The 22,648-nt window shown below is 36.9% G+C and overlaps 1 protein-coding gene across 1 annotated transcript in view; it reads right to left on the bottom strand.

Moving 5' to 3' along the window:
* DMD (dystrophin) overlaps positions 1-22,648 on the bottom strand; it is a 1,921,612-nt gene that overhangs the window by 1,242,753 nt on the left and 656,211 nt on the right. Inside the window, exons 16-17 of the mRNA XM_041000021.1 lie at positions 16,475-16,654; positions 3,088-3,263 (exon numbers count right to left, since the gene is read on the bottom strand). Coding sequence (XP_040855955.1) covers positions 3,088-3,263; positions 16,475-16,654 — 356 coding nt within the window. The remainder of the gene's footprint in view (positions 1-3,087; positions 3,264-16,474; positions 16,655-22,648) is intronic.

The following is a 22,648-nucleotide window of genomic DNA, read 5'->3' as shown; positions in this document are numbered from 1 at the left end:
ACACAACTTTTAAAAGAACAGAATTTGTTTGATTTGAAGATTACACATTTGATGACATGTTGCTGGGTCTGATGTATGACAAGGGGGAATACTAGCCAACAAAGAGCTTTTAATGGTAGGAAACCTCTTCAACTCTCATGTTTTAGGTACATTCAACCCTGGTGAAGATTATCAACTACAGAATTTAACTATTCCTCAATATTTTCTTGTTCTCTTTATTCAGTCTAAATCATTAGTGTGCAGTCATACGGGCAGTATTCATATAACTTTGCAACAACAGGACATATATGAGGGGCCAGCACTGTGGCTCAAAACAGGCTAATCCTCTAGCTGTAAGCACCGGCATCTCACATAGGCCCCGGTTTGTGTTCCAGCTGTTCCACCTCTGACCAGCTCTCTGCTTATGGCCAGGGAAAGCAGCAAAAGATGGCCCAAGTTCTTGAGATGCTACACCCATGTGGGAAAACTCAGAAGAAACTCCTGGCTATTGGTTTCAGATCGGCTCAGCTCCAGCCATTGTGGCCATTTTGGGGAGTGAACCAGGGGATAGAGGATCTGTTTTTTCCTTCTCTCTCTGTAAATCTGTCTTTCCAATAAAAATAATTAAAAGTTGTAAAAAAAAATTATAACACATCTGTGATGAAAGCTGCTTCTATTTCTATTTAAGCCGGAACAGCAGCTCTCATCTCAGCTTCAGGCAAGCCGTAAGATCACGTTAGTCACCTCATCATCTCAGCCATACACCTAAGGAAAAGCCATCTTACTTCACATTCCAAGTTCTGTAGCCAGGTTACCTTCGGCAACATCCTGGCTGGAGCATTCTAGAGTTCTGTATAATGGTCATAATAGCCATACATATATCGGAAGGTTATTTGCAAGAATAAATGCTGTACAGATAAAGCATTTAATCTACTGCTGAGTACATTATAAAACCCTAAATAAGTGTTACCTTTTATTTAAGTAATCTTTCTTTATGTTCCCAATTGGACATCTCATTCTAGGTACTTATAAAAACTGCTGAGAACATATGCTACAAGCAGAGTCTAGGAGACAAAGTACTCCACTACTAACTAATTGGGCAGAAAACAGAAGTGCAGAGGAAAATTCTTTTCTCATTGGATATGTTCTCTAACAGCCGAGCCAGGAATACAGTTTTCAAGGTAGATATTGAAATGAAACATTGCTTTCTGATGGTTTCTCTATTAGGCAAGTTCTGAAGAAAGTAAAATCATTAGACAATTTCATTTCTATATTGGTATACTTGCAGACTCACTTGAGAATTGGTGGCTTGGAACAAAGCAATCATACATCTATATATCTCCTAACTATTATATGTAGCTAAATATTCAAGGGACATTAAATAAACAAACATATATGCAATTAGGCATAATAAAAAAATAAAGTCATTAAGAACTTTACCCATTTTTTGACACTCGTATTGGTGAAAATTTTATTTGTCACCTACAAATGATTCTGGGTTTAAGAATCGTTTAACTAGTGATAGACAAGATAATAGATATTTCAGGCCTGTGAACCACAAAGTTCCTCCCCTTATTCTTTTTTGAAAGGCAGATTTAGAGAAATAAAGAGATATATAAAGATCTTCCATCTGCTGGTTCATGCCCCAAGTGGCCACAACATCAGAGATGAGTTGATCTGAAGCCAGGAGCTCCTTTTGTATCTGCCATGCAGGCACAGGGTCCCAAGGGTCTGGGCCACCCTCAATTGCTTTCCCAGGCCACAAGCAGGGAGTTGGATATGAAGTTCAGCAGCAGGGCCATAAGCCAATGCCCATATGGGATCTCTGGTGCTTGCAAGGTAAGGATTTAGCCGCTTAGCCATTGCACCGGGTCCATAACACAATTCTGTTCCAACTCTTCAGACCCTGCTTTTGCAATGCTAATGTAACAATAGATGGTATGTGATTTAATCAATGTGGCTGCATTTCACTAAAATGTTGCTGATAAACAATGGAATTTGAATTTTATAAAAATTTTAAGTTGCAAACTCATCTCATTTTGATTATTTTTCGTCACTTATAAAGGTAAAAACAATTCTTAGCTCTTGAGCTACAGAAAATGTGGCAGTGAACTGGATGTGGTCTGTAGGTCATAGTTGGTGACTCCCAGAAATTTTGTTCAGTCAAGCAAAAATGACCAGTAAGAAAAAGCAGAGTAATTTATGTTGCAATTATCACAGAGTGTCATAAGTCACGAACTAACAGAAAAGTACTTAAATTTACCAAATAATGTGTTTCAAAAGCTTTGCTAGTTTTTTTTTTCCTTGCTTAGAACATCTGACACAGTATTTTTAGGGATGCGTTCTTCCCATACTTCTATACACTGGCATACGAAAATTCTAATGTCAAGTGTGCTCCACGCGTTACTAAACATATGCTGCTTAGAAACATAAGGCAGATTTTAATGTTTTTCCTTAAGCTTAGAATTATAATATCCGTAATAAAGGGAAAATTGTATCTTTATGATTTTCAAGCTAGGTGTACACTTATGAAATTTTATTGCAATCATTTTAATGCATACGCTGATTTACATTATACCTGACTTATCTGCAATGTCTACTTGAGAATTTCCACAAAAGGAAACAAAAATTCTAACACTTCCAATATACGAATTTATAAATATCAGAGAACAGGAAATCTGTTCAGCAATTACTCTTGATGTAGGGTGTGCAGATTGAGACATCATGTTCTCCTAAAGTAGCACAAGAGATCTTGTCTATTATTGGTATATCTTTTTCATGAAAACATACTTTCCATTACTGGAAGAAAGGCACATAATGAAAAACTAGGGATTGTACAAGTCTACTAGAGAGAGAAACTTTGAGGTTTAAAACATATCTGTGACAGTTTATTACCTGTAGTTTCTTTCAATTGAGGAAATCATTAAGTATTCATTGTTTCTTAAACTTTCTTCACAATTGCTCTCACTAAATTAACATTACAGCACACCAGAGCTCGGGAAAATATTGTTGAAGTAAAAGCAGTACCTGCAAACCAGGTGTATATGTGTGTTTCTGATTCATCATGAATCTTCATTTGTTGAAACGCCATGCATAAGATTCGCTCACCTTTTCTTGATTTCAGAATCCACGACAATCTGCCTCTTCTTTTGGGGAGGTGGTGGTGGAAGCTCCTCTTGAGCATGCTTTACCAGGATTTGTTCCCTTGTGGTCACCATAGTTACTGTTTCCATTACAGTTGTCTGTGTTAGTGATGGCTGAGTGGTGGTGACAGCCTGTGAAATCTGTGAGAAGCATTGAATCAGAGGTCACACAATGCTCGAAAAGGCTGCAGCGAACATTGCTTCGAATAGCAAAGGAAAATAATGAGAAACTATTTCTACCTGTTGGTAGATTGACCTTCAGATCAAAATACCACCGCATAGAACCCAAATCAAATTGTTATCCGATTTCTGTTGCACTGACTGAAATGCTGTGGGACAGTAATTTTAAAACCAAAAGAAAACTTAGTATCTCTTCAACTTCCTGGTCAAACTTTAGGAAACAAACCAGGTGCAGGAAAAAAAAAACACTGGGTATCATTGTTTTTAAATAGGCAAGCTGTTTAAAGTGCTCACAATGTAAATACATGTTTCATCAAAATATCCAAGCCAAAATCTCACTGCCTGGCACATTGAAGACATCATTAATAGCTCACAGATGTTATTTTTGATTGATAATGGACTATTCTATATATTTCAGAATTCTTTGAATTCTACAGTTGCTATTTTAATCAACTAAGTGAAATACCTCTTAAAATTACAATGAAAGCTTAACAAATTATTCCATAAGCATCTCCATGTTGAATGTTCTTCAAATACTTAGAACTGAATTATTGTGGCTTAACTTATTTTAATTTACATGCCCAGATTCTTCAGATTCCAAATGCATCACTAGAGACTCAATGGCACTTTCTACTCGACACTGAGGACAAAGCTCAGTTCATCACGTTAGGACTTAAAGTGGTTTCTAACTCCAGCTATTCCAGAAGAAGAACCCCATCAATGCAACTCTCCTTCCCCAAGTTCAGAATATTCCTGTTATTAAAGTTACTTCTTTCTATGTTTATACTTATTCTTCTAGTAATGAGATTGTTTTAAAGGATCTGTTTCCAAGAACAAGAACAACAAAAAGCCTTCATTGGCTTTGATTTTATGTATTGGGTGAGGGATCTGAAGCTGGGGTAGAGGTGAGTCACAGTGATTTTGCTGAACTTGCCAAGACATATGGAAAGAATTTGGAGTCATCTCCAGGCTGCATGTAAGATGACTGATCAATTCAATGGGAAGCACGGGGAAGCCCCTGGGTACTTTTTGCAGCATCTATTTTGGGCGTGGGCACTGAAGGAATGAAACCCTTTGCTACCAATTCTTAGGTACACACTGATGCGTTGGCATACATATTTCTACAATGTTACCTTTATACAAACCATATCTTCACAAATGTAAAGAACTGAGGGAGTTTTGTTAAGGTCAGGACACCAAGATATAATGAGTTTCTATGTGTTCCTAACATAGGTTTCATCTTAAAACTGTCATAGATTCATTATTTAAAATCATTGACTATCAGACAATTTTCATTATATAGTCCATTGACATGTTATGTCAAGATGAAAACAAATGTATTTTTAAAATGCTTAAAATACGAACTCAAGCGTAATTGTACCCAACATGCAATGAGCTTTACATAACCAAGTTTAACTGTAATAAAAAAGAAAAGGTAGCTTTTCAGTAAGGTCTCAATATTTTGAAGTCTGACGTGATATTTAAAAGCCTTATCAAATGTCTTTTGCATATAAACATGGCTAGAAAATATTTTTCAGATTCTGAACATATCTGATTTTAATTGTGAAGGTAACAAAATGGATATGAATGAATAACGTCAATGGTTGGTGAAATAAGTCAGTCCCCAAAAGACAGATACCATATGTATTCTCTGTTTTGTGGTAGCTAATATACAGAGTACAAAAAGAAAATGGAATGTGAATGAGTGAAATTGACATTTTGAGATTTGATTACTGTTTATAGCCCTTGTCTATACTCTGGAGGGACAGTGGTTTTTCTGCCTACTGCCTACTGAATTCTTCATTTAGTGGAGAGTTAAGTTTGATAATATAAGGTACAGTGAAGGTGTGTTACTGCAAATGTTAAAAGAAAAATAAAAAAGGTAGAAGGGAAGGCAGGAGTAAGGGATGCAGAGAGGGTGGGCAGAAGTACTTGTATGCATTTGAAACAGAAAAATGACATATCTGAGATGTTCCCATTTTATACAAGTATTTTTTAAAAATGTGTGGGCCACAGAAGGCCAAGATTCTGAAAATGTAAAGCTATTTTTCTTGCAGTTTTTTACTAATCTTGTTGAACAGTGTCAGAAACAAGTATTTGGCTGAGAAATTTATTTCTGTAAAGTTAGTAATATTTTGTATTGACAGTCATGATAAAATTTGATAGATGTGTCCACGGATGGTAAAGTGAAATGACAACAAGGTATACTATGATATTGCAATTAAGGATATAGCAAACCATGTAAGAGAAAAAGAAGCATTTTTAACAAAACAACAAGATGCAGGCTTGTAATTTTTTGACAGTATAATGGCTACTTCACTGTAATGGACAATTGCGACTCTTTCATTTGGGATAAAGAACTAGAAAACAACCACGTGCAGACTTAGGAAGATAGGGAAGAATGTGTTACAAGCAATCAATTAATAATTGCTTTCCAAATTCATTCCAAATAATCAGAGTACAAACAACCACACACCTAACTTCTTCATGGCTCTTACTGCTGATTTACACGTGCATGTTACAACCATGAGTAAATCTGCACAAGGCGGGGTCACCACTCCCAGGAGCACACGACCCTTCCCTGTGATATGGCAGCAGCCTTACACACTGACAAAAATCTAAGAACCAAGAAGACTTCTTTATTTTGAACTTCCTCCAATTAAGATTTTTAGAACCCACCAACCAATCCACATTATGGTCTTCTACCAGACAAAATCTTTCAGCAGCCTCATTCCCAAACTCTGTAATGCTGTTTATTTATTAGAATTCATCTGGTTTAGGCCTAATGAGGTTAGCCTGGTGGCTAAAGTCCTCACCTTGCATGTGCCAGAATCCCATATGCACATCAGTTTGTATCCCGGCAGCCCCACTTGCCTTCCAGCTCTGTGCCTGTGACCTGGGAAAGCAGTTGAGAATGGCCCAAAGCCTTGAAACCCTGCACCAACATGGGAGACCAGGAAGAAACTCCTGGCTTGAGATCACTCAGCTCTGGCCAAGTAAAACCAGTGGATGGAAGATCTTTCTGTCTCTCCTCCTCTGTAAATCTGCCTTACCAATAAAAAACAAATCTTTGAAAAAAAAAAAAAAGAGAATTCGTTTGGTTTGCGCTCCAAAGCCAGTATTTCCTGTCTGGACACCATCTTTATTGAAAGCAATGTACCACTGCTTTCACTTCTTCAATTGAGAGGCAAAGCAAGTTCTCTTGTTTCAGAAACATGCCACATAGTGGGTTAGGCTACAATCATAAAAAAATAATTATGAAACAAAGGTTGATGCCACATGAAAAATCATGACCAGGCGTGGGAGTAATGTGTGCTGAATACACGGTAATCAAGGAAACAGTACAAACTCGAAATGTTACAGATTTTTCTTTGCCAACATCTTAACATTTAAAGGTGTTTAGCTGCCAAGGGCTTAGTATAACATTTATCCCTGCTCACAGGGTCATTTATAAAAGTAAAATACTGGATACAGGCTGATGTCAGGAGGTGATAGTTTACGTTATGGTAAATGCATGTGATACAGTATTGTACATACTTCAAAGATATAATGTCATCGGAAAATGTTGACAGCCCTGTGCTGAGTGAACAATGTAAAATATAAACAATGGTGGGATTTGTGCAAAGAAAACACAGAAAATTGCAATTGTACACTATGTATTTCCATATTCAGTTTGCTCCTTGTCTATTATGAAGTAATATTGTTCAAAATGTGGTTTATACAACAAGATTCTTTTCTTCAAAGGGAAGGGTGAGAAGGAAGAGGAAATGGGGGAGATGGAGACAGAGACTGAAACAGTTGCTATTTGTCATTTACTTGCCCATATGTTCATAACAGCTTAGGCTAGGGCAGGCTTCAGCGAGACATGAGGGGATTAACCTCATGTCTCTCTTGTGGCTGTCAGACTCAACTACTGACACATCATGTGCTTCCTCCAAGGGGGTTTCAGCTCACAGCTTTGATTTTCTCTCTTTCCAAATGAAGCAGGAATGACAAAATACAATGAAGCTCACAGTGGGCTTCTAAGTGTTACAAGTGCACAATTCCTGCAGTTGCCAGGGGCCAGTGCTCAGAAAGAATCTTTGCATTGCTTCAAACTATTCATTTTCTTGAAATCCATACTTTTTAAAGGCTTATTTACTTGTCTTGGTAAGACATATTTACAGAGTGAAGAAGAGACACAAAGATCTTCCATTCACCACTGCTTCAGTCCCCAATTGGCCAGCTGAGCTCTGTTCTGAAGCCAGGAGCTTCCTCCAGGTCTCCCACGCAGGTGCAGGCTCCCAAGACTTTGGGCCATCCTGCCCTGCTTTTCCAGGCCACAAGCAGGAAGCTGGATGGAAAGTGGAGCCGCCGGGACATGAACCAATTATGGGATTCTGATGCTTGAATGCGAAGGATTAACCAATTGAGCCATTATGAGGAGATCAAAATTATTAATAGTTTTGAAAGAAGCAGCACTGAATTGTCCTTCTATACTGGGCCCACACACATGAAGACACTCCTGGTTTCAAGGATTAAATGGTGTCTACACATTGATAAATATTAGTACTAATTAGTATATTTCCATATGCTTTCAGAAATTTCTAAAATTTTTCTATAGTAAATTTTTCTATGTGCAAGGTTAAATGAGCTCATTTCTCAAAATTAGTTTCCCTCCATGAGGAAAAAAAGGCACTTTTTCTTGGTGTTTTGTTATTTAGGGATCTGTATACTCTTGCAGTAAATTTGGATTATTAGGCCTGAAAATATCACCTATATATAGAAATGAAGCTCTTATCATTTATGCATAACAATGCATAAGGCACGTATGTGCATTTACGTAAATTTAAATGATATAAATGGTCATACAGGTAAAGCAGACTTCCCCATGAGCTTTTCCAGCTTTTTCAGGGACACCCAGTTGCATTTATCACCATTCACCTAATATTGTCATTTAAGTTCACTTTACTGCTATGGCTACTTTTATTTGCGACATATATTGTTAATTACATCTTTTATTTTTCTAGACAATTACTTAAATATTATTGCCTTTGTAAGTTCTCTGTGATACTGGATTAAGAAATTTCTATTTCTGTCTATTGGAGATACCTTATTTGGATGATTAATGAAACACACGGAAGCAAGTTTAATTTGCAAAGAATTAGCAATGTAGTTTATGTTGAAATATTATTAAAATGTTAATGCTTTATGGGGAAGGGATGTAGCATTGTGTTATAGCAGGTAAAGCTACCTCCTGAGATGCCAGCATCCCATATGGCCACTGTTTCATGTCCCAGATGCACCACTTCTGACCTAGCTCCCTACTACTGCCTGCAACAGCAATGCAAAATACCCCAAGTGTTGGGAGTCCCCATCACCCATGCGGGAGACCGGAATGAATTTCCTGGCCTCTATCAGGACCAGTCCTGGACTTCTGGGGAGTAAACCAGAGAATTAACTATCTCTTTCACTTTCAAACACATAAATAAATCTTCCTAAATTGTTAATATATGTGGACAATTTTGTGGTGCAGTGAGTTAAGCTGTTATCTGTAGAGCTGTCTCCTATATGAGTGTTGATCAAGTCCCAGATTTTCCACTTGCAACCTGATTCCATAGCAATAAGGGTGGGAAATCAATGGAAGACAGTCCAAACAGCTGGGCCCATCCACTCATACAGACACCAAGCTGGAGCTCCCAGGTCCCTGGCTTTGGTTTGCCCAGCCCAGCTGTGCGAGACCATTCCAGAACTGAACCTGTAGATGGAAATTTCTTTTTTTTTCCCCCCTTCTCACTCCGTCTCTGCTTTAAAAATATTTATATTTTAAAACATTAGTACTTGCAATCACAGTTAACAATTAAAGATACAATGCAAAGTATGTTGAATTCATAATCTCATTTCAGTACTTGGAATCCTACCTATGTATAGTGAATACTTGCTAAGCAGCAGCAGCTATTCCCTCACCAGAGTTCTAAGTGCTTATTTTATTCTCACTTTATAGGTGACAGTCACATGCTCAGCCAGAATGCTCCTTCAGACAATTCATTTTTTATTTTAAAAATTAACTGCTTTGTTTTCTTTATCAGGGAGGGAGTTAGGGAGTGAAAAAAATGACCACAATGGCCAGAAATGGGTTAAGGGCAAGAAACCCATGTCTCCTTTCTAGGTGGTACAAACACGACTACTTGAGTTGTCACTGCTGCTGGCCATCCAAGCAGGCAGTTGGAATCAGCAACCTGAGCTTTGAAGTTGATTTGGAGCCCCTGGTATGGGATATGATCCTCTCATGTGTCATGTATCTGCAAGGCCAAATGCCTGTCCCCATCCATCTTAGTGACTATGTTCATTTGGTCTTACAATTGCTCAGCATTCTTTTAATTTTTGTTTCAAAGTTACAGAAAGGGATGTTCCATCTGATGATTCAATCACGAAGTGCCCACAAAAGTCAGCACACAGGCAAGACCCATCAAGGAGCCTACGACACAATGTAGTCCCACACATGGGCAACAGGGGCCCAAGTTCCTCACATTTCATCTGCTCCCTCTGTAGAGCGGACATTGGTGAGAAGCTCCATTTATCCCCATTGATGGGGAGTGTACCATCTCATTTGCATGACCATACCCAAATTCATAAGATTGAAAATTGACACAATGACATGTGCTCTAATGTTCATATGTACAAGTGTTACTTCAACAAATACCTTAGCTAATAGTACAAAGAAATCTGTGCAAATTAAGTGAAATAAATGTAACTTAAGCATGTATGGAAAAGATACAAATAACTAGCAAGTGCAAAAAGGTAAAATTCAAACCAAAAATAATTAATTTGATACCAGAAAACTGCAAGTTGAAACAAGCAAGGGCCGTTCCCTAACAAGATGAGCAAACAACCCTCAGTCACATTAGCATCGAGCATCATCAAGAACAATCAGTTAAAACCAAAGAGAAATGGTTCTTTCTGCTTTTTACATGGGTCATGACATCCTAGTTATTTGCATGTTTTTCAGTAAGTTCCTGTGATTTGATAATTGATCACCCATAAGGAAGTTTGATTGCTTGTAAACAACTGAGATTGTAAATGTCCCTTTCAACACTGTTGAAAGGACATTGCTATATCTCATGGGTAATGATGCTCTAGTTTTTACTGTAATTTCTTCAGCACCACATGGGTCATGCAGTATCAGTTTCTACAAGGTGGTTTTTGGATTTTCATCACCCTAGCAACATATTGGTAATTTTGCAGGATGCTCGTTAACTTCATGAAGATGAAAATTTGCTTTTTCTCCCTGTTGTGGCCTGTGTTCACTGGTTCGGTATTTAAGGGGATGCATAATAGAAGTACAGCAGAGACTGATATGTTCCGATGTGGAGACATAGTGCAGTGTGCATCTCTGCATCCAAAGATGGACTCCCAGTGAAACAACTGAAAATATTCTAACTGTAGAATGCTGACTCTCCGACATTGTCCATGCCTACAATGTTGGGGAACACTTCAATAAAATAATGACGGACTGATGACTGTTCATGAAGGATCACCCATTGTAATTACTAGAGGGGAAATCAATGGGGATAGGAGGGGATTTTGGGGAGGCGGACAGGAAATCCCAGGGCCTATGAAATTGTATCATAATAAAAATAATTAAAAAAAGAATATATGAGGTTGACAAATATGGCACAAAGTTCTTTATTACATTGTTTGTGGATCTATCTAAGGTTGGGCTGATGCACAATCATCATGGCTTTGTGTGACTGCACTTTCAACAATTTAAAGCATGCTGCAGAATCACGGCAGCACCTTTACTGGTAATTTGTAGCTGAAAACTATCTCCACGGGCATGGTAACCCAAGGCATGGACATGCAATGACAAGGATGTATGTCCTTAAGTGCTAGGGAAGATTTACATACTTGATCTCATTTATTTACAAATAAATTCCCATAGTAAAGTATGGCATACCATAGGTAGTATAGTTCATGATAATAACTTAACTAAATTTTAACATTATTGTTCTGTTTTTCTATTGATAAGGGAATAAAACCCCTTGGCCGGATACTGATGTTGGAACCATGAAAATAATTTGAGTCAAATCTCAAAAGACATCATTATATGATTATTAAGAAGGTTCATTCTGAGAAAATGTCCCTTCAAGTTTTATGCATTTTACCCTTCACTTCAAATTATATTTAGTTTAAGTTGTGCCAGTAGGAAGAGAAGCACCTTGGCTCTGAATTCATATTGAACCTAGAATTTGAACAACCATAGGAATTAACTGCAACTATAAAAACTGTAAAGTAACCCAGTTATTTTTTAAGATATAGCTGATGTTCCTCTCCAAAAAAATTTGTTTCAAGAAATAATTATCTACGCTACAGTAGGAAAAATAGCCAATTTCCTATATGTGTTACCTCATTGTTTTTTTATATAATATATAATAATTATAGCTTATACACACTGATTATTTTATCTTTATCTTTATAGTATCTGCTGGGTCACTCACCCAGTGTCTAAAATGGCCATGACAAGGCCGGATGCAGGCTAGGACTCCAAAGCTCCAGATCCAATCACTGCCTCCCACACAGGTGGCAGGAATACAACCACTTAATCCCTCACCTGACACCTCCATGTATATATCAACAGAAAGACCGAATCAAGACGAGTGGGGATTTCAACCTGTATTCTAATATACAATTCTGGTGCCCTAAACAGCATCTTAACTGCTAAGCCAAACACTACCTTGTGCTTCCAAACTTTCACTAAAAATGTCAAGCAAAGAAAAACATCATGTGGACATTTCATGCTAGACATACTATAGAGGCATGCCAAAATATATATTTTCGATTTTAAAATGAGAGATTCCAAGTTAACAGTCTCCACCCATTAAATTTTCAGTGCCTGCAACAGTTTGTTGTTACAGACAGTAAATTTATAACATGAATCACACTGATACACAAGGCTCATTTTCAAATCCCAATTTTGCTTGGAAGTGGCAAAAATATTCAGTTACTTTCCTGTTATCTGAGGGGTAGTTGCTTTCACATTTTTATGATAAAACCTTTAATTTAATAAAGTAACCAAAAGATGCTCCAAAATTCAAGGTGCTTATTAACAAATTAAAAGAAGATGGAAACCTAAAATAAAAGGCAATTCAATTTTGATTTTATTCTGTATAAAACTGCTTAGGTTTCGTTGTATGTATTTTTTTGTTGCTGTTTTTGGATTGGCAGTAGGCTTACTGTTTGTGAAGCTTTCAGAAAACAATGAAAAGTGTTGTTGAATGAGAAGCTTGAGAATTTTTAATTAAAATTGCTGACAAAAAAAGAGAAGTAAACAAACTAAAGCTTCATCTCATGTGTCAATAGGTATATAGAATAATGCCTTGCGAAAGGGAATACCCAGGACATAGATAAGATTTCACAAAGAGTAAAAATAAAGCTCTTTCAAAAATAAAAATGAACTCTGCAAAGATGAAGCAATAAATGTTTTATTGTAGCCCTTCTGCAGCACTGTATTTGCATTTAGAGTATAATGAAAAACCCTGCCTTGTCATCTCCAGCCTTGGTTCTTATCATTCATGTGTCCTGCAGGAGTTCTAAGACTCATAGTACAGCAAAAGTGATATTGTATCTCTCTAACCACTTTTTCTGGACATCCATGGGTGTCAGCAGTTACAGATACACACAGCATGAACATGATATATCATGTTCAGGAACCAAGGAGTTCTGAATCCATTCCTTTCTTCTTCTTCATGAGAAAGAAGACAATTTATACTGTAAACATTTTTTAAATTCAAGAATGTTTGAATTCACTTGTCTCAATTCTTCTTTTTAAGAGCAGTCGCCTAACTTTTAAAAGTATCCCAATAGATAACATGGAATATGAATAGTATGGCTTTTGCAAATTGTATTTGGTTTCAACTGCGTGGGAAAACAGTATTTCAAATCACTTACTATGATAGCATTAATTATAATCGATGACTATCACACCTTATAATCGATATAAATTCGTATTCATCAAGGTCATAACATTTACAAAGAAATTTAGCTATGTATTAAATCTCAAGTAAAAAAAAAAAACCTGAAGCAACCACTTGAGATAACCTGAATTTTTAATGGTCACTGTGGTCTATATTTAATTGGCCCCCTTATCTTCATACGTATCCACACGTGTAAAAAGTGTCATCCTTATTACATTTGGCAACAAGCAGTTTTTCTTTTGTGTCTCTTTAGATTGCCTGCTCATCAGCTTAGACAGTCTCACCTTGTGTGCAGGTGATGGTCACGTCAAAGCCAATGGTGGGGTGGAAGGGAGCTGACCTCACAGCTCATTTGATTCATGTTGTGATCTTTTCCCATGCAACTTCTTCATAAAATCAAGATTTCTCAAAGATTTGACCTCCTGACAGTCAAAGTCATGAGGACACAACTTTCTTTACAGGAGCATAAACAGATGACTTGCTATCAACCACAATCCTTATATCCTGACTCTCAAAACGTGGTTTTAATATTTTGCCACAATTTGCTTATTCTTCACAACAGCAAGCCAAAATATTTTTAAAAACAAGTTTTTAAATGTGTATCAAATGAGTAGTCATCATTCAGAATAATTATCTTCCTGCAAATATGCTTGGAAAATAGAAACATAAGACACCTTTCTTCTTCAAAGTTATAATCTCGGGACCAGCACAATAGCATAGCAGTTAAGGTCCTCGCCTTGAATGTACCAGGATCCCATATGGGCGCCGGTTCTAATCCTAGTGGCCTCGCTTCCCATCCAGCTCCCTGCCTGTGGTCTGGGAAAGCAGTCAAGGATGGCCCAAGACTTTGAAACCCTGCACCCACATCGGAGACCTGTAAGAGGCTCCTGGCTTCGGATTGGCTCTGCTCCAGCCACTGTGGCTGCTTGCAGAGTGAAACATGAGATGGAAGATCTCCCTCTCTGTCTCTGGTCTCTGTATAACCGCCTTTTCAATTAAAAAAAAAATCGTAAAAAAAAAGTTACAATCTTACTTACCCTCAGAATTCTTGGAATAATCACATAATTTGGATAAAGTTCAATTTGATACAAGTAAAACAAAATAACCTGTTTTCTTTTTGTTTAGAGTATATGATGTTTAGTGTGTGTGTCTTCTCTTCTTTAATTTTTTTGTAAATTGTTACCACCATTTTGGTCTCCTAGTAACTGAAAAATTCCTGGAAAACATCTGGAAGGGTTCTATGACAGTACATTTCTGGGAGAGAGGACGGTAGAAATTTGAGATGTGAATTTGAAACACATCAAGCTAAACATCTTGGGAATCCATATGTTTAACAAATGTCTAGTTACCTGTCCCTGGTCTTTTCTAGAGGTGGGTAACTGAATAGAAGCACAGAGCCACAGAAAATCCTTCACAATCACTTAATGCAGTGGTCACACCAAAGGCACCTTCGTTTTCAGAGAATGCTCCCATAACCATGGCTTTGTTTCTCTATCATTATGTTCCAGTGGGTAAGCAGAACATGCATTTGCTGTTGTATTGGGTTATCATGTTTTTTTTAAATAACAAACCAAAGCGAACACAGTACTGCTTTATTAAAGACTTTATACTTGGAATTTAAACATAATTAAAGTGATGCTATCATCAATTTCAGATGATAACAATAATGCTCTATGTTTTCCCCAATTAGAACAATCAAACAAGTAACATTTTGATGAAAAATATAACCTTCCTCACTATTGTGAGGGAAATGAATACTAGATACAGCATTTCTAGAAAAGGTTCCATTTTCTAAATTTAGTCAGCATTATGGAAAACTAGTAAAAGCACAATGCATTTATGTTACTGCCTTTCTTACTCAATGTTCCTTAAAAAAGAAACTTATCCAGGCCATAGGCTTAATAAAGATGCACACTCGCAGGTTCTTCACGTGGCCTACTGAATGAGGGTTTCCTGAGCCAGTGGCCACGAATGGGAATTTAATCGACTCCTCAGATAATTATTATGCAGGCTCAAGTTTCAGAGCCACTGAATATAAAGCAAGTTAAAGAAAATATGACCTAAGATGAACATAAACATCTGCACTATAAACATCTCTGTATAAGGAATGTAATTTAACCAAATAATGCCAAGCCTTCCAACTATTTTATTGTAGAAATAATCTTTGGACTCAATACCTAAATATTGGAATAACACCACTGTTGGTTCCCAAGTAAAAAATCTGTAAGTCCTTCATTTATTTGCTATATGAGTGTCAATACAGCCAAGTATTCATGGGTAGATCACATGTGGGAGGAGGAATCATAATAGGGCATTAAGATTACTAACTGATCCATGAACTACAACAATGTATGTAATGAACAACAAGTGAATTTTTAATTAATAGCAAATGAATATAAAAATGATTGCAATTTAGTCAGGTTCCTTCAAAGTTTAAATTTCTAACATGCGTTGAAAAGAAAGATTGAACTATAAACTGAAAATCAGATGTTGGATGATCATATTTCCTTAAATTGTATTTCTAAAATTAGTAATTCCAGTTTCATTTCTTTATCTCTTGACAAACATTTCCTAAGTACTACTCATTAAATGTCCAGTCTCAAGGAAACAAATCTCCTGCACCTGTCTCAAAATGGAGGCAATGTTTACCTACAATTTGCCGGATGTGGTCACTGCTTCGACAGAGGTGTAAGTGTGGTGCACTGAGTTACGAATTCTGTTCACTCAGTAAAATTTAACCCATATAATGCAAAGTTATATGGTACTATGCTAGTTATGTATGTGCATTTTTTGAATGGCTATTCTCCCAACAATGATAACAGATGGAAAGTTTTGCATTCGAAATATTCCTTTCATGAAATTATTAAAACTTCAAAAATACTTGACATAAAACTACATTAACACAAATGTAACTTAGTTTCATCATCTACCATCCATGTTAATGTAAATAAACCACATCTGCGACTGCACGGAATGGTCTCATCATCTGTGCTGCATAAACAATGCACTTTGGAGTTCAGCAGGACTCTCAGAACGCATCCATTCATTTCCTCCTACTCTGTAATATCATAATGTTCAGGACACACTTTCATCCAATTGAATGCTAGGCTATGACTAATCTTGGTGACCTTTTTGGTGAGTTATAGCCACTCTGTTGTTTTAATGCAGGTTTTAAAAATCCCCAAGGTAATTTATAATACGAGAATTGGTATCACTAACCTGTGTTGTGCTCTTCTCGAGTTTCTGGACTAAGTTATCCCAACGCTGGGCAAAATTTTCCAGCCATGATTCCATTTTTTGGGTCACTGACTTATTTTTCAGTGTTGAAATAAGATCTTGGTTGAGTGAAGAAAGTTTGTCCATTGTTTGCTTTTTCTTTTCTAGGTCCGCTTTTAAAACCTGTTAAAATAAGAACATCACCAAACAAGAATAGATTACACTTTGTAAAATTCTGTAGTTCAAAGATCTTTGTCAAATGTTTGGACATTTCTACAGGTAAGATCATAGTTACACTGCAAGGGATCAGAATTTCATACAACTATGCACATAAGTAACAAACAAAAAGTAGTGGAGAGTGCATGGCAGAAAAAGGCACTTTAATACAATGATGCTAGCAATGTAAACTAGCACAACCATTATTGAGGACAGCATGGAGAATACTCAGAAATCTAAAAGTGATTTCTCATTTGACTCAGCTATCCTATTCCTTGGAATTTACTCAAGGGAAATGAAATAAGCACATGAAACAATTATTTGTGTTCCCATTTTTAGAGCAACTCAATTCACAACAGGTAAGATGTGGGTTCAATCTAGATGTCCACAAACTGATGACTGAATAAAGAAAACGTGATACATATATTCAGCCACAAAAAGAATGAAATCCTGGCTTTTGCCATAAAATGGATACTGCTAGGGAACATTATGCTTAGTGAGATAGCCCAGTCCCAGAAATAAAGATACATGTTTTCTTAATATGAGGTAGTTAATACAGGATACCAAAAGTTTAAAAATGAAACTGACATGAGTTGATAACGGCTTTTAGCCTTTGTTTATGTTTCTGTGAAACAATGATCTTTCCACATTTTACTTATTGGCTAGTGGTGAATTTTGTCTGTTATTAGAAAGTAAATTGAAATATGCTACTGCAAAAAGTGAGGGTACCAAAAAGGAAGAAAATTGGAGATTGAGACAGCTTGAAAGAAAGGAAAAATGACATCTTCTAAGAAATATATTAGTAAGTATGACCTAGTCATCCCACTTCTGGGAATATATCCAAAGGAAATGAAATCTGCATATGAGAAAGGGATCTGTAATCCTATAGTTACAGCAGCACAATCTATAATAGCAATGACATGGAAACAACTCAGATTCCTGTGAAAAGTGGGGTGAATAAAGAAACTAATACATCTATTCCATGGAATACTACTCATCCACGAAAATGAATGAAATTTTGGGCCCATTGCAATAGCTTTATTGGCTCAAGTCCTCATCTTACATTTGTAGGATCCCATGTAGGTGCCAGTTCCTGTCCCAGAGTCACCAATTTCCATCCAGCTCTCTGCTTGTGGCACGGGAAAGCAGTCTACGATAAGTCCAAAGCCTTGGAACACTGCACCCATGTGGGAGACCCGGAAGAAGCTCTTGGCTCTGTATCACCTCAGCTCTGGCTGTTGTGGCAATTTTGGAAGTGAGCCAGCTATAGATTTACTTCTCTGTCTATGCTTCTCTGTGTATATTTGATTTTCCAATAAAAATAAACCTTAAAAAAATGACATAATTCTACCATTTGTAATCGCCCCCAACTAGAGAGGATTATGCTCAATGAAACAAGTCAATCCAGAAAGGGGAAATACCGTGTGTTCTCTCTGATATAAGGCAACCTGCATGCAAATTACAAAATCAATAGCCCTTTCAATACTGCTTGTGCTATTTCTCAGAGGCTTTGATATTTGTTTCCATTTTCTAAAATTTTGTTGTTTTCTTATTAATTTCCTCACTGACTCATAGGTCACACAGTAGCACTGTTTACTTCAAGGTTTTTGATTCACTCTTGCATTTTTTCAGCAACACATTGGCCATTCAGTGACATGTTATTTAACTTCAAGTTGTTAATTTTTGATTTTTTTCTTCCTGTTGTTGATTTTGTTTCATGACTTTTCATTTAATGGAATGTATAGCAACTGTGTAATACAGACTATCACATCCAGATATGAGGATACAAGGCAGTATATACCTCTACATCCAAATCTAAGGTGTACTTCCAATGAAACAATCAAATATACTTGGACACTAGGATGCTGGACTCTCTGCCATTGTCCATACTTACAATGTCAGGATACACTTAAATAACTTAATGATGGGCTTAAGACTGTTTGTGAATGACTACCCTATTGAAATGAAATTGAAATGATTTGGAGGAAATCTGTGGGAGGGTGGGAATTTGGGGAGGGAGAGGGAAATCCCAGAGCCTATGGAACTGTAAATAAAATTTTAAAAAATGCATCGGTGAATTACATGAAAATCTGTTTCATGGTAGTAACTTTAAAAAAAAACTATAAACTAAATCACATTCCTGAGAAAGTTAAAGAAGATAAAAAGAAACAGAGAACAAGGATTAGATGAAGTATTTCAAAACTGACGTCAAACATCTGAAGGTAAACAACAAGTGCTGCTTCAAAGATGAAACAGTATCAACATACAAAAACTAGTTTTTAACATTTACAGCTGGGATACATGGCTCCTGGCAGTGGTAAAATTCTCCTTAAATCTTGACAGATTCTGAAAAGCACTCATCACTCCCTTTCACGAATATTGAAGGGAAGAAGATGATAATGGCTAAGAAATTTTGCCATTTTGAAATGCCAAGGTAATTTGCATAAAATTGCATTTTTATTATTTTCCACAATTTAAACTTCCCATTCTTTATTTCAAAGGGAAATATATTATGTTGAAATCTGTGAAACATCAACAATTCAATTAATATTTTTATTATTATTTTTTAAATTTCTGTTCCAAAATCCGATTTTGGAGCCAGCTAACAAAGTTTTCCAGGGACTATGGAACAAATCCTTCAAAGCCTCTTAACATATTTTTAAATATATGTATATTTTATGAAGTCATGTTTTATTATGCATGTTTCCAAACTTCCTGTGCACTAGGAACACTCATGCAGGAAATATTTCAGAGTACTGAAGGGAAAGAAAGAGAACTGGAAGGGAGGGGAGAGGAGGGGAGAGGAGGGGAGGGAGGGGAGAGGGGGGAAGAGGAGGAGAGGGAAGGGAAGGGTGGGGAGTGTAAGGGAAAGAAAAGGGAAGGGCAGGGGAGGGGAAGTTAGGGGAAAGGATGGGATGGGAATGGAAGGGAAGGGGAGAGGATGAGAAGGGATAGAAAAAGGAAAGTAGGAAAGAAGGGAGGGAAGAGAAAATCCATTTATGCCTTTTTTTTTTTTACAACCCCTATTCTTGGGGCAGTAGCAAGCAAATGTATTGAAATATTGTCATATTTGTCTTTCTAGAATGAACACAGGTTTATTTAAAAATTAATGTTACATTGCTCAATGTAGACATATCAATTGCTTTTAGGTTCAAGTGTCGCGGCACAGAGTAGTGAATGTTCTCCCATGCACACAGGACAGCCTCTGTAGCTCACTTTCTGCGGCACCTACATGGACAGCTAGGACAGAACGCTATGCTGTGTGTCTGAATTAGCTCTTACTTTAACCCAGTATTTATTTTACCTGGTGTACTTTATGTTTCAATCTTCAAACCAGTTTTAGGGAAGGAAGCAAGTTTTAAGGCTCATTTCCAATATATTCTCAATAAATTAAGTCACTGCTTTACTATTTTTCTTAGTTTGAAAAAATACAGTAGATCAAGCATGAACTAAAGATTATAAACTGTATTCATGTCACAATAAAACTCAGTGTGGTAGCTGAACAACTGATAGTTTTCTATGCTCACTTTGCCTGTTTAATTCCCATGTTAGTTTTCTATTGAATCTAAGTGCATACTTACCCTAGTTGTAAAACACTTTACGCTATCTGCCTAAAGCTCAGAGTCAAATTTGAATTTTCAGATATATGCTTCAAATTGCTTTATAGAATCTGAATTTCCTTTTGTTCTTTATTAATGTTTGCCATAAATCAATTTTATCTCAAGCTACCACAAGTTCTTTTTGGAAAGAGACATGACATAAACAATGACATACATTTAAAACTAAATCGATAAAAAAATAATCTTCTTTGCGTTACCTTCTTAGAGCTTGAGAGACTTAAATAGCCGTGCATCTAGGCTAAAGGGTATACTCATTATTTAACAGAAATATGTAGTGATTTGGATAGTATTTTGCAAGTTCCATGTACAAAAAAGGACTGCATTGGAAATCTATGGGAGACACATTGTCTAAGCAGAAAAAAATAAACGAAATCTCCTAAAACTAAAGCAGCACTATAATGAAAATTGTGTAATTATTAAATCAACACACGAGCAAGGGCCAACTTTGTGATAGAGTACCTGAAGCCAACATCTGAGATGTTAGCACCCCAGGTCAGCACTAGCTTAAGTTGCACCTGACTTCCTCCCGATCCAACATCCATTTAATACAAATGGGAAAGCATCAGTACTTGGGCCCCTAAACTCAGAAGATGTAGTCATCTAGCTTTGGCATGGCACAGCACTGGCCCCTGTGATCATTTGGGGAGTGAACCAGCAGAAAAAAGGCATTTTTCTCTCCATCTAAATCTGCAAATGTAAAAACACAAACAAACAAAAAAAACTTTTAAAAAGTGAGTAATCTTCAAAAATATTCATGGGAAAATTCATATTAAATTTTCATATAAAAGATTCATATTAAAAAACCTGCACAACTTTTAAGGATGTGTGTGCTAAAATAAACGTTTATTTTTCTATGAACTTCCAGAAGTACTCTATTTTATGTAAATCTCAATTACAAAACATTTCTCAGTAATATTAGTAATATTATTTACATTTATTATATATTATATATTTGTAGTAAGCGGAAACTATTTAGCCAATTGAAACTAAATTCAAAATATGAAGTTTTTTTTAAGAATTTGTTTATTTTTATTGCAAAGTCAGATATACAGAAAGAAAAAGAGACAGAGAGCAAGATCTTCCATCCAATGATTTCACTCCCCAAGTGACCTCAATGGCCTGTGCTGTGCCAATCTGAAGCTAGAACCCAGGAACCTCCTCCAGGTCTCCCATGTGGGTGCAGGGTCCCAAGGCTTTGGGCTGTCCTTGATTGCTTTCCCAGGCCACAAACAGGGAGCTGGATGGGAAGTGGAGCTGCTGGGATTAGAACTGGTGCCCACATAGGATCCTGGTGCATTCAAGGAGAGGGCTTTAGCCACTAGGCACTATGCCGGGCTCAAAATATCAAGTTTTAAAATTTTGATGGCAGACTAGTGGTTCAGCTTCAATTTTACTACTCTTCCCCATTCTCTTCATAATTTTGAATTACCTCGCTAAGGAATTATCACACGACAATTAGCAGAGGAAAGGCAAGAAAATAAATCTGTGTTGGGTACATATCCAGTCAACTGTAGTAATGAGTTAGTTTCTCCCACATAGCCTTGGATGACAATTTCCTTATATTTGAAATTTATGTGTACATATTAAATAACTATGGGTTAATTGTAACTAATTACTAAAATATAAAGTACATGTCTCTGCATATCAAGAAGTTACACTTGTCTGTGAGTGCCCAAGATGCAAAGGGTTCTAGAAACTTCAAGAAAAATAGTGAACTGTAGAAAATTTATACGAGGTTGTAGAAAATTTATAGCCACTGGCACAGTAGGCTAACTCTCTGCCTGTAGCACCAGCATTCCATATGAGCACTGGTTCCTTTCCCAGCTATTCCATTTCTGAGCCAGCTTCCTGTTAACAATTAGGAACGGCAGTGGAAGATGGCCCAAAACCCTTGGCTCCTGCACCCACGTGGGAGATCTGGAGGAATCTCCTGCTTTCCAACTTTGGACAGGTCCAGCTCTGACAGTGGTAGCCATTGGCAGATTAATCTAGTGGTTGGAAGCTGTTGCCTAATGTCTTGCTTCTCTCTATCCGTAATTCTGACTTTCAAGTAAACAGAAATGAATCTATAGAAATAAAAAAGATTTATACAAGGTTAAGTTCACCTATAATACATTATAAACATGTTTTCATAAAACCCAAGTACCCGCATAGATAGGAATCCACAGTCAATATATCAGACTGGCTCAGTACTAGATTTGTGGATGAAACATTCAAGAAAAAAGAGAGTAGACAAACTCCAGGTTATAAAGGGCAAAGCACATATACCGATGAAATGGCCAGCAAACCTCTGCTCCATTTGCATTAGCCATAGGCCTGCGAGAGAATAGTGGCAAGACAA

This window comes from Ochotona curzoniae, unplaced genomic scaffold (genome assembly GCF_017591425.1).
Source record: "Ochotona curzoniae isolate NIBS_2020 unplaced genomic scaffold, NIBS_Ocur_1.0 contig_1274, whole genome shotgun sequence".
Taxonomy (NCBI): Eukaryota; Metazoa; Chordata; class Mammalia; order Lagomorpha; family Ochotonidae; genus Ochotona; species Ochotona curzoniae.
This window is presented reverse-complemented; position numbering and strand designations above follow the sequence as displayed.